This window comes from Yarrowia lipolytica, chromosome 1D (assembly GCF_001761485.1).
Source record: "Yarrowia lipolytica chromosome 1D, complete sequence".
NCBI lineage: Eukaryota > Fungi > Ascomycota > Dipodascomycetes > Dipodascales > Yarrowia > Yarrowia lipolytica.
The window spans coordinates 2449616-2466968 of record NC_090773.1 but is presented as its reverse complement, the minus strand read 5'-3'; the positions used below and the strand labels follow the sequence as shown (position 1 = coordinate 2466968).

The 17353-nt window shown below is 48.0% G+C and overlaps 6 protein-coding genes across 6 annotated transcripts; 3 read left to right on the top strand and 3 right to left on the bottom strand.

The window, feature by feature from the left end:
- Positions 1 to 477: 477 nt before the first annotated feature.
- On the bottom strand, positions 478 to 2071 carry YALI1_D24649g (uncharacterized protein; the record flags this gene model as incomplete). Its single annotated transcript, XM_503031.4, has 2 exons — positions 478 to 1271; positions 1756 to 2071. The coding sequence occupies 2 exons, from the start codon at positions 2069 to 2071 to the stop codon at positions 478 to 480; spliced, it is 1110 nt and encodes a 369-aa protein (XP_503031.2).
- Positions 2072 to 4360: 2289 nt separating this feature from the next.
- YALI1_D24626g (uncharacterized protein) lies at positions 4361 to 5776 on the top strand (the record flags this gene model as incomplete). Its single annotated transcript, XM_503029.3, has 1 exon — positions 4361 to 5776. The coding sequence occupies one exon, from the start codon at positions 4361 to 4363 to the stop codon at positions 5774 to 5776; it is 1416 nt and encodes a 471-aa protein (XP_503029.1).
- A 256-nt stretch (positions 5777 to 6032) lies between these two features.
- YALI1_D24580g (uncharacterized protein) lies at positions 6033 to 8924 on the bottom strand (the record flags this gene model as incomplete). The annotated part of the gene is made up of 1 exon (XM_503028.3): positions 6033 to 8924. The coding sequence occupies one exon, from the start codon at positions 8922 to 8924 to the stop codon at positions 6033 to 6035; it is 2892 nt and encodes a 963-aa protein (XP_503028.3).
- A 3401-nt stretch (positions 8925 to 12325) lies between these two features.
- Positions 12326 to 12541, top strand: YALI1_D24546g (uncharacterized protein; the record flags this gene model as incomplete). Its single annotated transcript, XM_503027.4, has 1 exon — positions 12326 to 12541. One exon carries the CDS (start codon positions 12326 to 12328, stop codon positions 12539 to 12541), a length of 216 nt encoding a protein of 71 aa, XP_503027.3.
- Positions 12542 to 14501: 1960 nt separating this feature from the next.
- On the bottom strand, positions 14502 to 16163 carry YALI1_D24508g (uncharacterized protein; the record flags this gene model as incomplete). The annotated part of the gene is made up of 1 exon (XM_503026.3): positions 14502 to 16163. One exon carries the CDS (start codon positions 16161 to 16163, stop codon positions 14502 to 14504), a length of 1662 nt encoding a protein of 553 aa, XP_503026.2.
- A 74-nt stretch (positions 16164 to 16237) lies between these two features.
- Positions 16238 to 16649, top strand: YALI1_D24505g (uncharacterized protein; the record flags this gene model as incomplete). Its single annotated transcript, XM_068282780.1, has 2 exons — positions 16238 to 16384; positions 16428 to 16649. The coding sequence occupies 2 exons, from the start codon at positions 16238 to 16240 to the stop codon at positions 16647 to 16649; spliced, it is 369 nt and encodes a 122-aa protein (XP_068138881.1).
- Between the last annotated feature and the right edge of the window lie 704 nt (positions 16650 to 17353).

Below are 17353 nucleotides of genomic sequence, written 5' to 3'. Positions count from 1 at the left end.
AAAAGCACAGTACAGTATTTGTAGGTCTTCCTGTGCTCCATACACAAGCCATTTTGCTTGCACAGCTCTCGACGACAAAAGACATTTTGTCAAGGGTGAACTTGTACGATTCCGAAGTGACAATTCCTAAAACAGCTCATTTTTAACTGGTAGATAGAGTCCTCCAACAACCACAGTATGTACTTGTATACAGTTGTACAAGTACGCCTCCCACGCTCGATAAAATGCATGTATTCCTATATTGTATTCTGGGAGATGGGCAGTAGTGGAGCCGGTCGTTTCCATTGAGGGGTAGCCGCTCCGTTCATGTCAGGGATCACGAACAAGCTGTAAAATCATGAGAAAGCAGTGGATAACAGGGGAACACTTACCAACTAGCCGCGCAACGTTTGATCCAGAAAGTGTCACTCTGTTCCTGTTTTTAGACTACGCGCTTCGCTGATAGCTCACTCATAGCTACAACTTGCTCCCACCCCCTCACAACTTCTCCTTCTTCTCCAATGCCTCCTTTCTCAGCTGCGTCGAACTCAGCTTGTCAGCCCAATTGTCCTCCTCATTGCCCTTGCCACCGACAATGTTGATTTCAAATACCGTTAGCTGGCTCCACCCCTTCTCCTCTCTCACCTTGTTGATGGCAGCTCCTCCACCTCGAGTCTCGGCAGACAAGACAAGAGCATCAATATCGGGATCCGAAGCAGTAGGGCCATAAACATCGTTAATCATGACAGGCTGAAGACGAAGGGGAGGGGAAATGTAGTTGAGAAATTGGGTAACGTGGCTCTCGCGCACATCGAACGACTCCATGGCCTCGGCGTACTTCTTCTTAGTCAGCAGCTGAGGGCCCGTGATGCCCACAATCAGCTTGTCCCGCGTCAACCAGGCTGCCAACGTAAGCAGAATCTTGTGGCCGGCGTGCAGGTGGTCAAAAGTGCCACCCAGAGCAACTACAGAATACTGCTCCTCAGAAGCATTCGCCAGCAGCTCCTCGGCCTTGTTGAGCGTCACGGGGTTGGCCACGTGATCAGGGGTGTTTGTACCCCCGGTCGTATGTCCCTCGGGATGTTCATGGTCGAACTTGTAGCCTGGCTTTTCGTAGTCCATCTCGTAGCCACTTCCCTCGTAGCCTGTAGAGTCGTAGGAGGGCTCCTGAGACTTTCGGGACTGGTCAAACATACCGGGGTCTGTAGCTTGTGGCAGAATAATGACCGGAAGGGTGGATACAGTGGCTGAGTGGATGAACGAGTCTCGGAAGGAAGAACAGAGGTCCGATTCTGTGTTAGCATAAGTTCGATGAGGTCCAAGGGCAGAGAGAAAACGTGCCACGTGTTGTAGACCAAGATGTGAGATTAGTCGATCTTTTTTGTCATGTCAAGGGTGAGATTATATGTCTCGTCAGAATACATGACAGATGACATCTTGAGGACTGTGCAATGGCGTCGTTGATGGAGGAAAGAAGGGCAGCATCAGAAAGACACAACAAGCTGTCCACCTGGCTTTGATCGTCTCATATCTGGTGCTCAAGCACGAGTAAAACTTTCACACTCTCCGTGCAAATGCAACACTCGCTCTCAGATCACGATCCAGCTCACGACATGACTAAATCAGCAGCATGACGAACTGATCTGTCATCTCTGACACTATCAAGCTCACTTCAAGGTCTTTCTCACGACCCCGCGGCTCAGATAATGAGACTTTCGCCAGAACCTGGTCTTCTGCGTCCTTCGGAAGCTGGCTTCGCCCGCTGGCAATACTCACCAAACTTGCCCGCCACCAACACCTCCCAACTCTGCTGTCGATCCAACTTGACATTTTCGCCGTCCAACAGCACCCGCACGTCAATGGACTGTCTACCGAGCTTGGCGGCCTCCTCCACAGCCAGTCCGTAGAACTGCTGCAGCAGCTTCTCGGCCTCAAATGCCGTGGTAGGCGCCGCCAGTGTCAGAATATCCAGAGTTCCGTTCTGATACGTCATTTCCAGCGCCTTGCGCAACACTGGTGCATACAGCTGGCTCACCTGCTGGACAGCTCCATCAACTGGAGCCACCAACATGAGAGTATGGGCATAGAGCATGGTTGACGATAGTTGCGGTGTTGTTGTCGACGATGTGGTAGTATGAGTCACGTGGCGATTGGCACGTGGGTCGTTTTGTAGCGGTTGGAAGAAGATACGGTCTCTTCCTGTGAAAGATGGTGTTGCTGTATAACCTCTTATGATCACAACAATGTGGGGTTAGTTTGGTGGGGTGAATTAGGTTTGGGTGCAGTGGGGTGTATGACGGACAGGGCCGATTTCAGTCCGCTTAGGCAGAGAATGAATCAATTGCACTCTTCAGAACATTCGAACCCCTACTTGCAAGCGTCATCGTTCGGGGAACCTTCTTGCAAGTGTCATCGTTCGGGTGAACCCTTCTTGCAAGCATCATCGTTTGGTGCACATCTGAGGCCACAAGAAAAGAACTGTTGGTGACACTTGAGAATCGAACTGAACTTCAGATTATAGAAGGTCTACATACAGTTTTTTTCTTTTTTTTTCTGCATATATAGTATGTACAGTATGTACAGTAAGTAGTCTACTTCAATGAGATGGAAAGAACATGACTTACGAATGGAGAAACTGGAAGGTGTCCGGACATAGTTGACCAATGGAAACGTTTTATTCAGATTATCACGGACAATTAGCAACGTCATGATTCTCTCCAATGAGCAGGAGTAACTGAGCTGTGACGCCTCAAAGTGTCCAGGAAACACATTTCCTATTGGCAGTGCAGTATGGCATGTACGAATACAATTCCAGTATCTGTCAGTACGAGTATGTCAGTACGAGTAAGCCAGTACGATAAAGGTCATAATAACCGAGAGACAAACCCGTAGAAACCCCCACTCCCATGGCGAGGGTCGCACGACTTGTGCTGGCTCTTCGATTTCCAACCTCACACAGTCCTATCGTCACAGTATATCCTCTGCTTGATACACACACAACCAGCACAGCGAAGTCATGAACGCCCATAATGGCTGTTAACAGCAGCTTTGACAATCACAAGATGTCCCATCCTGTCACGTGATCGCTTGTCTCTCGTCTCGTCTCTCCTCCCTCCTCTTCCTTGCTGTTCCTGCCCGCCAAGGTTGCTACGCTACGATGTCACTCTTGTTTTGGTAGCAAACTATAGCAAGCGAGGAGAGAGGCGGAGTTGGGCAAAGGTAGGCGGAGGTGGGCGATCTGAGAGGTCACGTGCGCTTTAACTACACTTGTGGGTCTTGTCTCTACGATTCTCCGGGCCATAATGCTCTTGAGCAATCTTGATTGCGTTTTGCACCCCGAAACGTCAGATTTCCCACCAAATATTTCGGGGGAGTTCGAAAGGAGCTGTCGCTCACCGTGAAGCACCCCTTTCTCACCATCTGGCATCCAGAATACGCCATCTGATTGTTATGCGAGACAAAGTTACGATAAAGAAGTTTCTGGATTGCGGCATTTCACAACGCGACGTAAAAGATGAACAGAAGCAGTTACAAGGCTGAGAGATGAATTGCGGCTTCAATTGCAGCTGGAAAGTCGATTCCGGTTTTCCAGAATCTCAAAAGAGTCGATTTTCGTCTAGTTCCGGAGTGTCTTGATTCAGAGCTAATTTGCTCAGGCGTTTAGCGAGAGGGGCAAAATGAGGATAATTTAATTGCCTGAACATAATAAAAGTTTGACCATCGGATGGAGAAGCTCTGAATTTCTATATTCCGAACAGCTTTCTTTTCTAGCAGTCATATCCCATCCACAATTCCATTATCCGGCCGTAACCCCGCCTTGACTATTTGGTTAAGCTCAGCTCGCTTGTGACAAGTATCCAGTTAGAGTTGGCCTGCCTTGGGAGAAGAGCGTAGAATGTGGGACTTGAGGGGAGACAAATTAGGCGATACAGAGAGAATTTTCACATTTCAACGTGACAAACGGAATCAACAGATTTCAAGGATCATATAAATGTCTTAAATTTTTTTAAAATCCCTTCATTTGGCCAGCTATAGAGATTTCGCTCACGAGAGCAACATAGCTTGTCTCAGATAGGTGAAACTGTATGAGGTTGGGTGTCCAGTCGGAGGTCGGAAAAAAAGTCACAATTGTGTTTTTCGAGCGCATTTCCTCCAGTCACATGAGAGGGTCACGTGATAGACAAATTTCTCTCTACTGGCTCGCCTTTTTTCCCTCTCCGGCTCTTGGTAAAATGTCCCATACAAGGCAGGTCATATATCTGGTGCGGCTCGGAAATTCCGCAAAGCTTAAATTAAATTTCAAGCTTATTCTTCGATTTTATATATATCTTGACTTACCTCGATTTTGTCGCCAAAAACACAATTACGACACACCTACACCATGTCTGAACACGTGCCTGCCTGGAAAAAAGCCGGATTGGCTGTCGAGTCGGTGACCGAGGATTCTGCCACCGCTCCCTCGTCCAACAAGCGAACTGCCGCCTCTCAAGAGAAGGACAAGAAGCCTCCCAAGCGACAGAAGCTGCCCAAGGACAAGCGAGCTCCTCCTCCCGAGTCGGACCATCTTGTCTACATCAAGACCTTTGTTGACGACAAGCCCTCATGGAAGTTCAACACTGTTTCTCAGCAGTGGATTCTCAAGAACCTGTTCAATGAGCTGGTCCCCTCAGACTACGACGACTATGTGCTCAAGTACGTGAGTACGGTCAAGGGTGGTGCTCGAGATCGAGTTTTGGACTCGGCCAAGCAGATCATTTCCGACAATAACGAGTACGTCCAGTGGCTCAATGCCGACGACGAGGAGGACAATGACGAGGACAAGATTGAGGAGGATGGGGAGAAGGAGGACAAGAAGGAGGAGAACAAGGCTTCGAAGAAGCGAGTTCCTCGACATTTCGTCAAGCGAGCCCACGGTCTGATTTCCGAGATGACCGGTGAGGAGCCTGATGTCGACTGGGAGCCCGAAAACGGAGAGGAGGTGTCTACCAAGCCCGATTTCATTGTCCAGGATGTCAAGAAGCAGTACAACGAGGATTTCTCCGAGAATACTGTCCCCCAGACCGACCTGGAGTCGTTTGATGAGGCCCAGAAGAACGACAAGATTCTTGACAAGGCCGTCAAGAAGATTGAGGAGCATGATAAGGAGGCCGCATCGAAGCAAACCAAGGCTCCCAAGCAGGATTTCATTGTCAAGGACGTGAAGGAGCAGTACGAAGAGGATTTCACCGAGGGTAAGCCCGAGGAGACCCCCGCCGAGGAGTTTGCTGCTGCTAAGAAGCTCGACAAAGAGCTGGACCATGCCGTGGACAACCTGCACAAGGCTGAGGCCAAGGGCAAAGGATCCAAGAAGGACGCCAAGAAGGACAAGAAGACAAAGTCGCCCAAGCAGGATTTCATTGTGAAGGATGTCAAGAAGCAGTTCGAGGAGGACTTCACTGAGGGTGTTCCCGAAGAGACCCCTGCCGAGGAGTTTGAGAATGCCAAGAAGCTTGACGAAGAGCTCGATGAGGCTGTTGACAACCTCCACAAGTCTGAGGCCAAGGCCAAGGGCTCTAAGAAGGATTCTAAGAAGGAGTCCAAGAACGCAAAGAAGACCAAGTCTCCGAAGCAGGACTTCATCGTCAAGGATGTTAAGAAGCAGTACGAGGAGGATTTCACCGAAGGACTTCCCGAAGAGACTCCTGCTGAGGAGTTTGAGGAGGCTGAGAAGAACGAAAAGATCCTCGACAAGGCCGTCAAGAAGATTGACAAGTCTCGAAAGGCCAAGTCTGCTGCCAAGGATAAGATCAAGAAGTAGAGACGAGGAAATGAAGGAATGGTTTTGTATTTTTTAGTTATTATTATTCAAAGAAATGATTGTTTTGTGATCAGATGGTTTGTAATTGTGTAGATTACGTAACCGAAAATCGGGCGTGTATCGTGGTTAATGAGCTACTTGAGGTTTAAATAAATATTGCTTTTCAGTTGGGAGAGGGGTTAAGCGGTTGTTGGAAAAATACTCAGTCCAACAAGTTCATACAGTATAATGCAAAAATATATATAAATTAGATATGCTATGAGTGATCTTCACATCCCCATTTGAGAATGTTGTACACTTTCTCCAAGTCGCCAGGCTGCAATGGTGTCCACTCCTCATCATTTTCCGACAGCTGAAAGTCCGCATGAGTGTATTCTACCTGTTCCCGTCTCTGTTTCTTCCTCTCAGCACGCTCCACTCCAAAATCGATATCCGAGTAGCCACCGTCCATAGAGTCATAGTCCGACTCACTGTCACTTGAGTACGCCAGCTTGCCGTCAGGGTATTGAGTTCCTCTGAATCTGATAGGCTTCACGGAGTACTCTGCGTCTGGATGGTTGCGCACATCCTCGTCAACCATTTTCTGAACAGGACAATCGTCTGTGATCTCCAAATAGGAAAATTCCTCCGAATAAGCAGCCAGCACATCTGGGGATGACTCGTGAGCTTTGGGACTAGTGGGTTCGAGTTTTACCATAGCAGGGGGGCTGAACGGTTCGTCCTTCACAAAAGTGGATGATGAAGGTGTTGCAGACGGAACAACAACAGGGACCGGCTCAACAGGGCGAGGACTTCCCGGCTCCGCAACTACAGGGCCTGCCCGTTCAAACAGAGGGCTCGATTGTTCTGCCACAATGATTCTTTCTGCGTCTTCGAATGGGGGACTTTCAGGAACCAACATGCGATCTGCTTCAGCGTAAAGAGGGTTAGAATGTTCGGAAAGACTGGCTTGACGAGATCCAGACGCAGATTCCTCACTTCCACTTCCACTCCCACTTTCACTCTCACTGTCACTCCCACTCTCACTCTCACCACCCTCCTCTCCATCTACCGTGTGGGTTTCTTCATCTTCATCTCCATCCCCCTCTCCAGCTTCCATGTTGACATTTTTATCCTCCATATGGTCATCGGCATCACCATCCACAGCTTCATCACCCATAGATGCACTCATTTCCTTACCGATCTCTCCAAGCAACCGAAGTTGTTTGAAATGAGCCCCGAAATCGACCTTTCTCTTTTTGGCTGGAGAGGCAGTCGGTGAAGGATTTCGAACAGTCGGAAAAACCATATCCTCCTCTGTCTCGGGTGCCTCCCTGTCAATGTACACGCCTCGACGCACCTTCTTGTACCGCTCATAGGCCTGCCTGACCTTGACAGCAGCAATCTCAGCAGCCCTGCGAGGAGTTCTCCTAAGAGACAGATCAAGCGCAGGAACAGAAGCTCCTGCATCGTCCACCATCGGCTCTGCCCCAGGGTCCGACGCGTCCGCCGCAGTGGGCTCTTCTTTTATATTTTCTTCATCACTGTCAATCTCGGTTTCATCTTTTACTTCCCGTTTCAGCTGTTTCGTTTCGCGGGCCAAATGGAACTGACGTCCAGAGGTATCCTTAGGATCAATAAACTCCGCCCTATTGCCATTGAAGGCCTCAGCAGGACCAAAGCTCCCATTCTTCATTATTTCCACGCCATGGGAAATCCAAAAGAGATCATCCTCATTCATGGACTGGAATGTAAGCTTGCTCTGCCTCATAACGGTGGCCACGTCGTAAACACCTTGCTTCTCGGCCTCCCTCAGCTCATACAAGTAGACTAAAACCTTCTCGGTCACATTGTCAATCAGGATATTGGCGTGTTTCTGCCCCGCACTAAGACTAAACTGCTCGCTTTTCTTCATCAGTTCCTGGAAGACTTCGCTACTCGCCTTGTCAAGGCGAGTAGCTGAGCTTAAGGGACAGTCGCCACAATTGAACCGCTTTGGAGGCTTGGTCTTGAGCATCCGGAAAGTAATTGGATCAGCCTTGACCAGGTTGAGTCCCGGAATTTCAGCCACAATCAGCCTTGGTGACAACATGTCACTCAGGGTCTTGGGATGATAAGAAAAGACTTGGTTCTGAGCCCAGTGGATGTTAGTGGCAAACGTCAGTCTCCAGGACGAGTCTTCTGACTTGAGGTGTTTGAATGGAGGTATCTCTGAAATATCTCTGTTGTATAGAACGTATGCAATCACGCTTAGAAATGGTTCGACTTTCTGCAACACCAAGGGCTCCGTATCACTCTTCTGAACAGGAGCAACAAACTCGGTATGGGTTGGAACCCACAAGTGCTTCACTGCTCTGCTGAGAACATAGAAGAGCCAATTTGACAAGGGATTGACTAGGACCAAAAATCTGGGATGGCCGTATTTCTTCAAAAAGGCACAGATACAATCAGAGACCTCCTGTGACATGCGATCAAACTCCCTGGGGTTTTTGAAATCTCGATGTGTGGTGATGAGATCCGAAAACTCCACCGCCTCGGTCATTGCGTCCATGAAGACCACCGAATAAATACTCTTCTCGATCCGAACGAGTCCAAAGTAAACAATTCCAGCCTGATCCACCAAGTTGTTTAAGCTCGGAGTGCGCAAATGATGGTTATAGAGCAACTGCCAGGTGTGCTTGATGTATCCAGACTTGCAGTAAGGGAAGAAATCGGGCTCAGAAGACTCCAGCAGCGAAAACACGCGTGAGCAAAACTCTTGCTCGCCCGCAGTCATGGTCAATCGAGCCGGGTAACTCGACCAGGCAACAATATCTGCAATCAGATCATCTGGTAAAAGCTGGAAGCCTGCCCGCGACAAGAATTTAGAGATGACCTTCACATCAGTAGAGTAGCCCAGAAGCACGTGGCACCCGAACACCAACCACGGCAGCAAATTGTCCGAAACCGCCAGTCCCTCGGGCGTCTCCAACAAATGTATCCTGTCTCCTTTGGTCTTCTGTTGGCGTATTTTGACGTGGTAAATGGCAGCTGGAAGCACGTTACGGGCCATCCAGTTTTTCCGCTGCCGAGCAACCCATCCAGAAAAGCACCGGTAGTACTCGTGCATCTCGTCCACATGATCGTTGAGACTCACGGTCCCGAGAACCTGCTGGACAAACAGCTCCATGGTCTTGTTGAGTGCAGTGTGGAGCTGATCTTGGAGATGCTGATAGTAAGCGATTCGAACTTAAATTAGTTGCAGGAAACCATCAGACGCGCGTTTGAAATTACAGTACTGTACTGCAAGAGGGATGACAGAAGGTGTTTTCCGGGGTACCTCGAAAAACGTCACGTGATGGATATGGACGTGACAATTTTAAAAAACTTCGATTGTGGACGGATCCACTACCAAAATACTCCAAATCTTTTGATGAGGCCAGTGATATCACTCATTAGGTGATAAGTGCACTTTCTGAGACCGCGACAAATAAGGAGATGCGAACATCTGCCTGAGTTGGATACATTATTGAAAGAGGAGGAGGACGGGGTTCTTATCTGCCAAGGCCCATTCCAGCCACTGTACTGTACTCGTACCCGCAGTTACTCTGTCTCCGGGACTGCCAATAAGTCCCTCAGTTCAATACGTCTTGACTCTTAACCCTAGCTTAACCGTAAGATCTCAACGTCAACGCATCTTCTGGTTTATTGGGTGGTATGAGCTACTGTACCAGTACAAGTACCGAGAAAAACAGAATTGCAATCTTTAGAGCAGAGTTAGTGTCAGTTTGACTGAGGCAAGCAGTTATGTATAAGCAACTCCATACGTTTGGTTGAGCATGTATTCATACCAGTGTTTTTTTTCGACTACTGGAACAGAACAACAGCATAGAGAGGTACCAAAACTAGATAAAAGGGTCTGATCTTCTTCGTTGCACTTATTTACCACTATTAAATAGCGAAGCCTCTTCAGATTGCGTTTCATTACTCGTGCGGGGTCTCCCATATACCCTCGTACACCTGCGAGGCTCGGAATTCAGTCCAATCGAGTTCCAAAGTTATTGTACATTCAGAGTGAGCAAGACATCTTCAGACGTTCAATAGGTGGCATTGGTACAGCTACACGAAGTCGCAATTATTGCTCTTCCCTCATTTCCCGTATATCTTACCAAAAAGCATCTCTTACACCACGCTTTAGAAGAAGCCAGAGACACAGGAGGATACGTGGGTACAAGTACCTGATTAAAAAAAAACGGTTATATTTGCTTTCCAACGATTAATAATCTTCTCGACTAGTCTTTAACTCTCACAGTTCTGAACTCTGCGGTATCGTCCTCTAATACGTGCAGTAGCCCCATCAAGGGGACGGCACACACCTTGAAGGTAAAGAGCCTCTTATGTGATATCAAGTGGCCGAATAAAGTCCACGAATGAGCCACTAGTCCGTGCTAGTTAATTGTTTCTCGGAGATCTAAATGATTTACGAGCACGCGGCCTTACCTCGCTACGAGCGAGCCTCCCTAGCTCCCACCTGGCCTACTAGGCTTACTTCCCGCTCCTGTGCGACAGTGCGGCTATTCAAGGAAGATCAAATCAAAGACTCCTTCCATTCTCCTCGAGTCCAGACTAAACTCAGCCCAATATATTCATCTCATCCCATTGAACTTTGCTATTAATAGAGAAGAGCTGTCGAAACGAGGGGGTACCGGACACGGAGGTCCAGGAGTGGTTGAATGTCCCGTACCACTATTCACATCCACCATCATATAGCAAATGTCTATCGATCATTTTCTACTTGCAATTCCTACCAGCAGCTCTATCAATCAGCTCACTTCTCTCCAGCAATGTTACATTAGCCTTCTCTCATCCGCTTTCAGATTGATAAGAAGCGAAAAAGATCACACTGGCCCGAACGTCTATCCACCTGTAAGCCAAAGGAACTAGTTGCAAGAGGTCTCAAAGTTGGACTGATCGTCAAGGGTCAGTCAGAAGACTGAATGATAGACAGAGGGGTAAACAGGCAGTGCAACGTTGCCCGTCCCACTACAGTCATAGCTCTTATAAAAGAGTATGGTTCTACTGTGTGTTACGAGCAACATTTCAACGTCTGCGTTATATAAATAAGACTCAATAATAGCCAAGTTTCTTCTTTTACACTCGGCTTTTGCCCAAAAAAATGCCTGCACTGACCTCCACCAATCAAGGAAACAAACGAAATCCACATGCTAACGCACAGGAACCTACAGGAACCGACATCATGTCTCAAACAACGCAGGTGCCAAGAACCGATATGCTTTTAGCCTTTCTTGGCGGCGCTAAGTGTACACTCCTGGACGTTGCCAAGAGTAGGCTAATGAGAATGATAACACCAACTAGGACGCAATTTCGACACTTTTGTGTGTGATCGAGTTGATCATTGATATTGGACACTTCCAAAGGCTCTCGTAGATGTCAATATGTCACCGAATCTGGTCTGTTCCGAGTCTGACACCTCTCAATAAAGTTGCAAGTGTCAAACCCTACACAGCCATGCTCAGTTGATTCCGCCCTTTTGAAGCAGTCCAGGGGGTCGTGGAGCTATCTGACAGAAAAGTGAACTTGATCACGTCACTCAGCGAAGGTAGGAGAATAGAATGGTCTCAATATTACCCACTAGAATCTCCTTATATCATTCTCCTATCCCACCACAGCACATGTCGCTCACTCCATCCTACCCCCCCTTCGTATGTCCTTCTCGCATCATTTAAGCGAGGGTATCACGTCATGGAGGCAATAAAAGGGGCAGTACGGGGCCCAATTCGGCCGTGACACAATCTAAAAGTGGGATCGCCGTTTGGAGATGGATCTAGCAGATGTAGAGCACCTCATATTGCTTGCGCCCTCGGGTGCCTACACATAGCTATTGAGTTGCCGGGCGATATTTACTTATTCAGGTTGTTTCGAAAGATTAGGGAGATGAGAAGACCACTTCAAAATATAGAAAAAGCTGGGGTAAACTGGAATATTTTTCTCCCGACTAAATCCGCCTTATGGGTCTATTTTAATCGTCTTTTAGGTCCCGTTTTTGGACCCACAATATAAACTTTTGCCCTGTTTCATAAATGCAACCCGACGGATTCGGGGACGAAAATCTCGCCTTATAATCACGTGATTAAAATTCAAAGCGAATTTTTGAAATCAGCAGAGCGAGAGGAGCAATTTTATATAGCTATTGTCCAGTTTTGGGCCATGTCTCACATCCTTCATATGTCTGCATTTCCCGCTAAATACGGAGTCTTGGCTACATTATCGAGAGTCTATTTTCTGGTGGAGGGATATTGCTCGTTATGTTTGGGTTTCAAGTTCCTGGCGCGTAGTCGGAGTTGCGGGACATGGTAATACGGGAATAAAAACAGCACGGTTGGATTTGGGCGACTTGTAGGATGCAAATGGTGTAGTCTGCATTTCGATAGGACGAAATCTGAGCGAGCAGGACTCCCTTTCAAACTTTGGCCTCATACCCACTCTAGATGTCCTGAAAAGTATTTAAACAGACGGTATTGGCCTCCTATAATCTCTCATCATACACACCATCATCCAACACAATCAAAAATGAAGTTCACCTACATGCTCACCGCCCTGGCTATTGCCCCCGTTGCCCTTGCTGCCCCTGCTCCCGAGGGTCTCGAGATTGTTGCTCGACACAAGAAGGACAAGAACGAGACCAAGCACCACAAGGAAAAGCACCACAAGAACAAGCACCACAAGAACAAGACCGAGAAGCACCACAAGAACGAGCGACGAGAGGTCACCCAGCTTCTCATGTAAGCGCCTTGACGGTCTTACCGGTTCGGCTTTTTGTTCTACAATGATATAATAGATTTATGAGTTTTCCTTTGAACGTTGAATTAGAGAGTACTCTGTAGATATTTACACCATCAACCTGGGTTCATGGGTTATAGCCCTGAATATGCCTCTGCGAGTGCTGTGGGTACTATACGTATGTACTATTCCACTGTCACGGTCGTTAGTATGAAACAGAATCAGTAATTAGAGCACATGAGAAGGAAATGTCCAGTCAACTGAACGTAACATGTTATCAGTATCAGATCTACCCCTTGAGTGATAGCACGGATACTACAACTCTGTAGCTTCGCTCAAGCAAGGAGATTACATCAACTCCGGCAGGGAAGTACGATTCAAGTCACGTTCCATACCAGAGACTTCGAAAGTGGGAGTTCAATGAACAACTAATTCCTTATCGACTATAACTTACTGGGTTGGGTGTGTCCTATTAGGAGTCATACGGTTGCTGTTCCCCACGAGTGATATGTAATCTACACCAACGGACCTGTTTGATAATGAGCATAGACACCCACTTCCATTTCTTTGGAACTTGCGCGTGAGAGTACCAATACTTCTTCAAATGATCCGTCCGTATCGAACAAAACTATCGACAAACCCGTGAGAATTACAGAAGCCACTCGTATGAACCACATGAGAACCTCGAGAGATGCACTACAGTTATCCACACAAACATCATCTTTTCTCTTTAGCTATTGACTCTTTCCTCCATCTCGATGAGTCACGGAGAGGTCTTCATTTTGTCCATCTCTTTCATTTATCTTATAGCTACCCTCATCCAGTCGTGAACAACAGAATGACAGTGTGTACTTGACAGTCCAAATTTCTGATATCTCTAACCTGGGTCTCCACAACCACCCCATAAACCCACCAGTCGTGCAGCTGAGGCAGTGCATATAAACGAAGGGCCTCTCGAAGGCTTGGCACCATCTCTTGGCACCAGCTTATCAATTGTATTTATTCGCCTCAGAAAACCACGACGGCTTGTCCTGCGGATTTCCAAACATGTGGAAAACAGACACGCAGGCGAGGCAATCACAGAGTACGAATAGGAGACCAATGAACTTCATCGGAGCCATCATGGATATATTGGAGGGAGTCAATCTGTCAGATCTACCCACACGACCAACGGAGATCATATGGGAAGTGCTAACTATACTGAACTGGCTACTTGTGGCTCTAATCACACTTGTCACAAGAGTATGGACATGTTGGAGGCAGTTCGAGTCACTGCAGACGTAGATCGATACACAGGTGATTTGTTGGTGGAAGTTTCGAGGAGCTTGAGAACATTTCCAAGTAAGGCTCTGGGTCAGAACTGCCAACTAGAACTCATGGAAATCACTCAACGCAGTCCGTCGAGATGCAATCTTCGAGCAGCAGACACTTGGCTTTTTCGGATTTCTACCTATGTGATTGATAAGCTGTATAGATGGCGCTTCATGGTAAAAAAAGTGCAAACGGAGCTGCTGGCGGCATGCGTTTGTTGGCTTCGTACGAGGTATGGCACATATTGTACTTGATGTTGATGTCTTATGAATTGCGATGAAACTACGTACCCTCGGGAATGTGTCTCTTTTTGTATCTCTCTATTGTCGTGGTATTGTTACTTCGGTAACTCGGTCCATTGGCCATATCCACGACTCGGTGTGTTGCAGACAGACGAATGTGATCTGGTTTGCAGCTAATAAACACCGACGAGTAGAAACCGATGTAAAGTTGGGCAGTTGCTGATGGGTTAGATGATACTAATTTTATTGAAATAAATACATTATGATGTGCACTTGTTGCACGGCAGAACCCGTGTCGAACGGCCTGCAATTATTGTGAGTATGAATGACAGACAGAAGACACACTTCTGTTACCTAGACAACATACTACTCAACGGAGATAAACAGCGGACAGTGCGGCCCATTGTTTCCTCTTAGAACCACTGCCCCTCCTTAATCGCACTGGCATAATCTTCAGCAGAAATTTGAGGAACACCGAACGCAGAAACTGGCCTAATACTGGGGCTACCTTCCCCATCTTTAGGAACATAGAGCGATTGTCGCAGAGCGCCCATGTAATCCTCCTTGACGTAATTGTTGGAATAAACCGACGAAGACGAAGAATCAAACCGGTAATGTCGAGATCGGTACTTTGACCGGGGAGGAGGCACCAGATCATTGTCTGTGGAGTACAGAGTGAAAGGACGAGCTGGAGGCACAGCAGGAGTCACGTGAAGAGGTTGGGTCGTACCTTGTGTGTGGAAAGACTGTGTATGAGTCACGTTTCCATGGCTAACAGGCTTTTCAAAGCTCACGTTGACAGAAGCACATGAAGAGGGCGAATCCACCAGCGACGGAGTCGACATGGTCGTGGAGGTCGAAGGTGACATGGTGAAGGTGGACGACGAGTTGCGGTCGTCGAGAGAGGGTGTATTGAATGGGCTGTCGTTGGACTGTCGAGATTGTCTGTTGCCAGAAGACATGGCAAAGTCTCTAGAATGGCGGTTGCCAGAGGAGAAGACAAGGTCACGTGATTGTTGATGAGAGAGCTGCTGGTTAGGGAAGTCACGTGACTGTCGGTTACTGGGCGTCTCGTCTACGCCCTCCAAATGATAGTACCGGCTGATGGTGCTGGCAAGAGCAGGGTCCATGTAAGCCGAGACCGTGTCGACAGAGGCAATAGACATGTTGCGCTGATGGATATCGCGTGATGAAGACAGTTGAGGAGATGTGTCTGTACACGTGATAAACGAGTCAACAGAGGGGTTGGGTATGTGCGACTTGACCGGAGTGTTAGTCATTCCATAGGTACCAATGTTGTGAGGGGGAGTAGGAGGTGCGTTAGCCATGTGATTGGATCTGTGATTGGATCCGTAGTTGGAACTGTGACTCTCGCTCGCAACCCTGCTCTTAACAAACTGAGAGGCATGTGTCGGTTGGGGCGAAATGCAAGATCCATTGTGCGACTTGGTTCGCTTAGGAAGATGCGAACACGACTTGGACTGGCTCATTTGAGGTCTCTGGACAATAGGCGGCTTGGGTAAGCTCTTGTCACGTGACTGGATGTTGATTGTGGGGGGTGATTGAGCGTGTCGTAGAGATCGTGATGAAGTGTGGGAGCCGACCGCGTTTGTTGGTGCGTGTTGGTCGTGCGATTTTCGTTCGCATCGTTCAAGTTCACTGAGGCCAGGTCCCGGTTGCCACTCGCTACCTGGTGTGGTAGGAGTGCTCAAGGGAGACTCAAAGAAGCCGTTGGACACCGACTCGGGGGCGAGCACGGACTTGCGGTCACGTGACTCGCACTCGACGCGCTCGCCCAGCCAGTAGCTTTCGTCGATCGTCGTTTTGGGGGTATTTTTCTCCGTCCACGCCTGCAGTTTGGAGTCGTCCGAAAAGTCGAGCTGGTGGAAGTCGAGATTCAGGGTATCAGCGAAGTCGAGATCCAGTCGGAGCTGCTTGGGCGGAGGCACCATGGGTTGGAGCGAGGTGATTGTTGTCTCATCATCGTCGTCGTCGGACTGTTTTCTCAGAAAAGGCGACGATTTCGACCGGGTGATGGTTTTGAACGTTTTAGTGAGTGTGCGGGTGATAGCCATGGTGGTCGAGCGGGTTCAGATAGGGGACGGGCAAGAGAAAGGGGGCTCGGAGGCACTGACAATGTGGACAACAGATGTTCTGTTATGTTGACAGTCTTGTGGTCTTATATGTCGAGTTAATGTTGTGTTTACCAACCGGTCGTGTTACAGGTCGAGTATGTATGATGAGGCTGATACAATGCGAGATTGGCTTAAACAGCAATGGTAGGAGCCGTACAAGAGTGTAAGCCTCAGATGGAGTGAGAGAAGAGAGAGAGAGGAGAGCGTGTCGTACAAGGCGGTAGGTCGTTTGTTTTTGTGCCTCGAAGGTGGTGGACGTTTCTGATGTCGCCGGTAGAGAGGTCTGGAGGTAAGGATTGGGAAGAGGTGAACCGGGGTGGTGGTGTGGTGATTGATGAGATGGAGGAGGGGTGGAGGAGGGCAGAAGGAGTCTGTTGCGAGTGGTGGAAGGTCGTCCGAGTATCGTCGCCAGCAACGAATGAATGAATGAGTGACAGAAAGTGTGTGATCGTCTCTGTTTTAAGACATTAGTACACACCACACCATATCCAGGATTTTTACCTACCCGTCTTATTTTTTTCGTTTTCTGCACAACTTTGTTTTAGCGTTTAGCGTTTCGATGCAACTCAATATCACACCTCTTTGGGCCTAGGTAAGGTTCTTTGTCCCTAAAATGGAAAACTCTGCGTCGGTCACGTGATCAATTATCTATCCTCAACGGGCAAAGATGTGATTTCGGTGATAGTCATGTACGGTGAGGAATTTACGTGTTCTTTTTACGTGTTTAATTGCGTCTGCGGGCGGCGAGTTTATTCCCAGCAACTTTTCGTAGGTAGCCTCTACAGTATAATGCCGTTGGACGATACTTGCAATGTGTTTTCAGCTGAAATTCCACCTGTTGGACAGATAATACCCGGCTCACATGCAATCAAACACGTTTACGTAGGGGCATATATCCCTTCGCTAGGGGCTCCTTCAGCATAATTATGTAAATACATTGCGTGACGGCGATATTTTCAGCTTCACTTTTCAGTTCGCTGATGAGCTCATCATCAAGCATCAACCCACCAGGGCTCGATACGTCCCAGTTTTGGGCCTATTGTTCCGAAAACTGCACCAATCTGCGCCTGACAACAGGTGGAATGGGCTGCACCGCTTTGAAATGGATTCTCTACCCCAAAATTCCGACT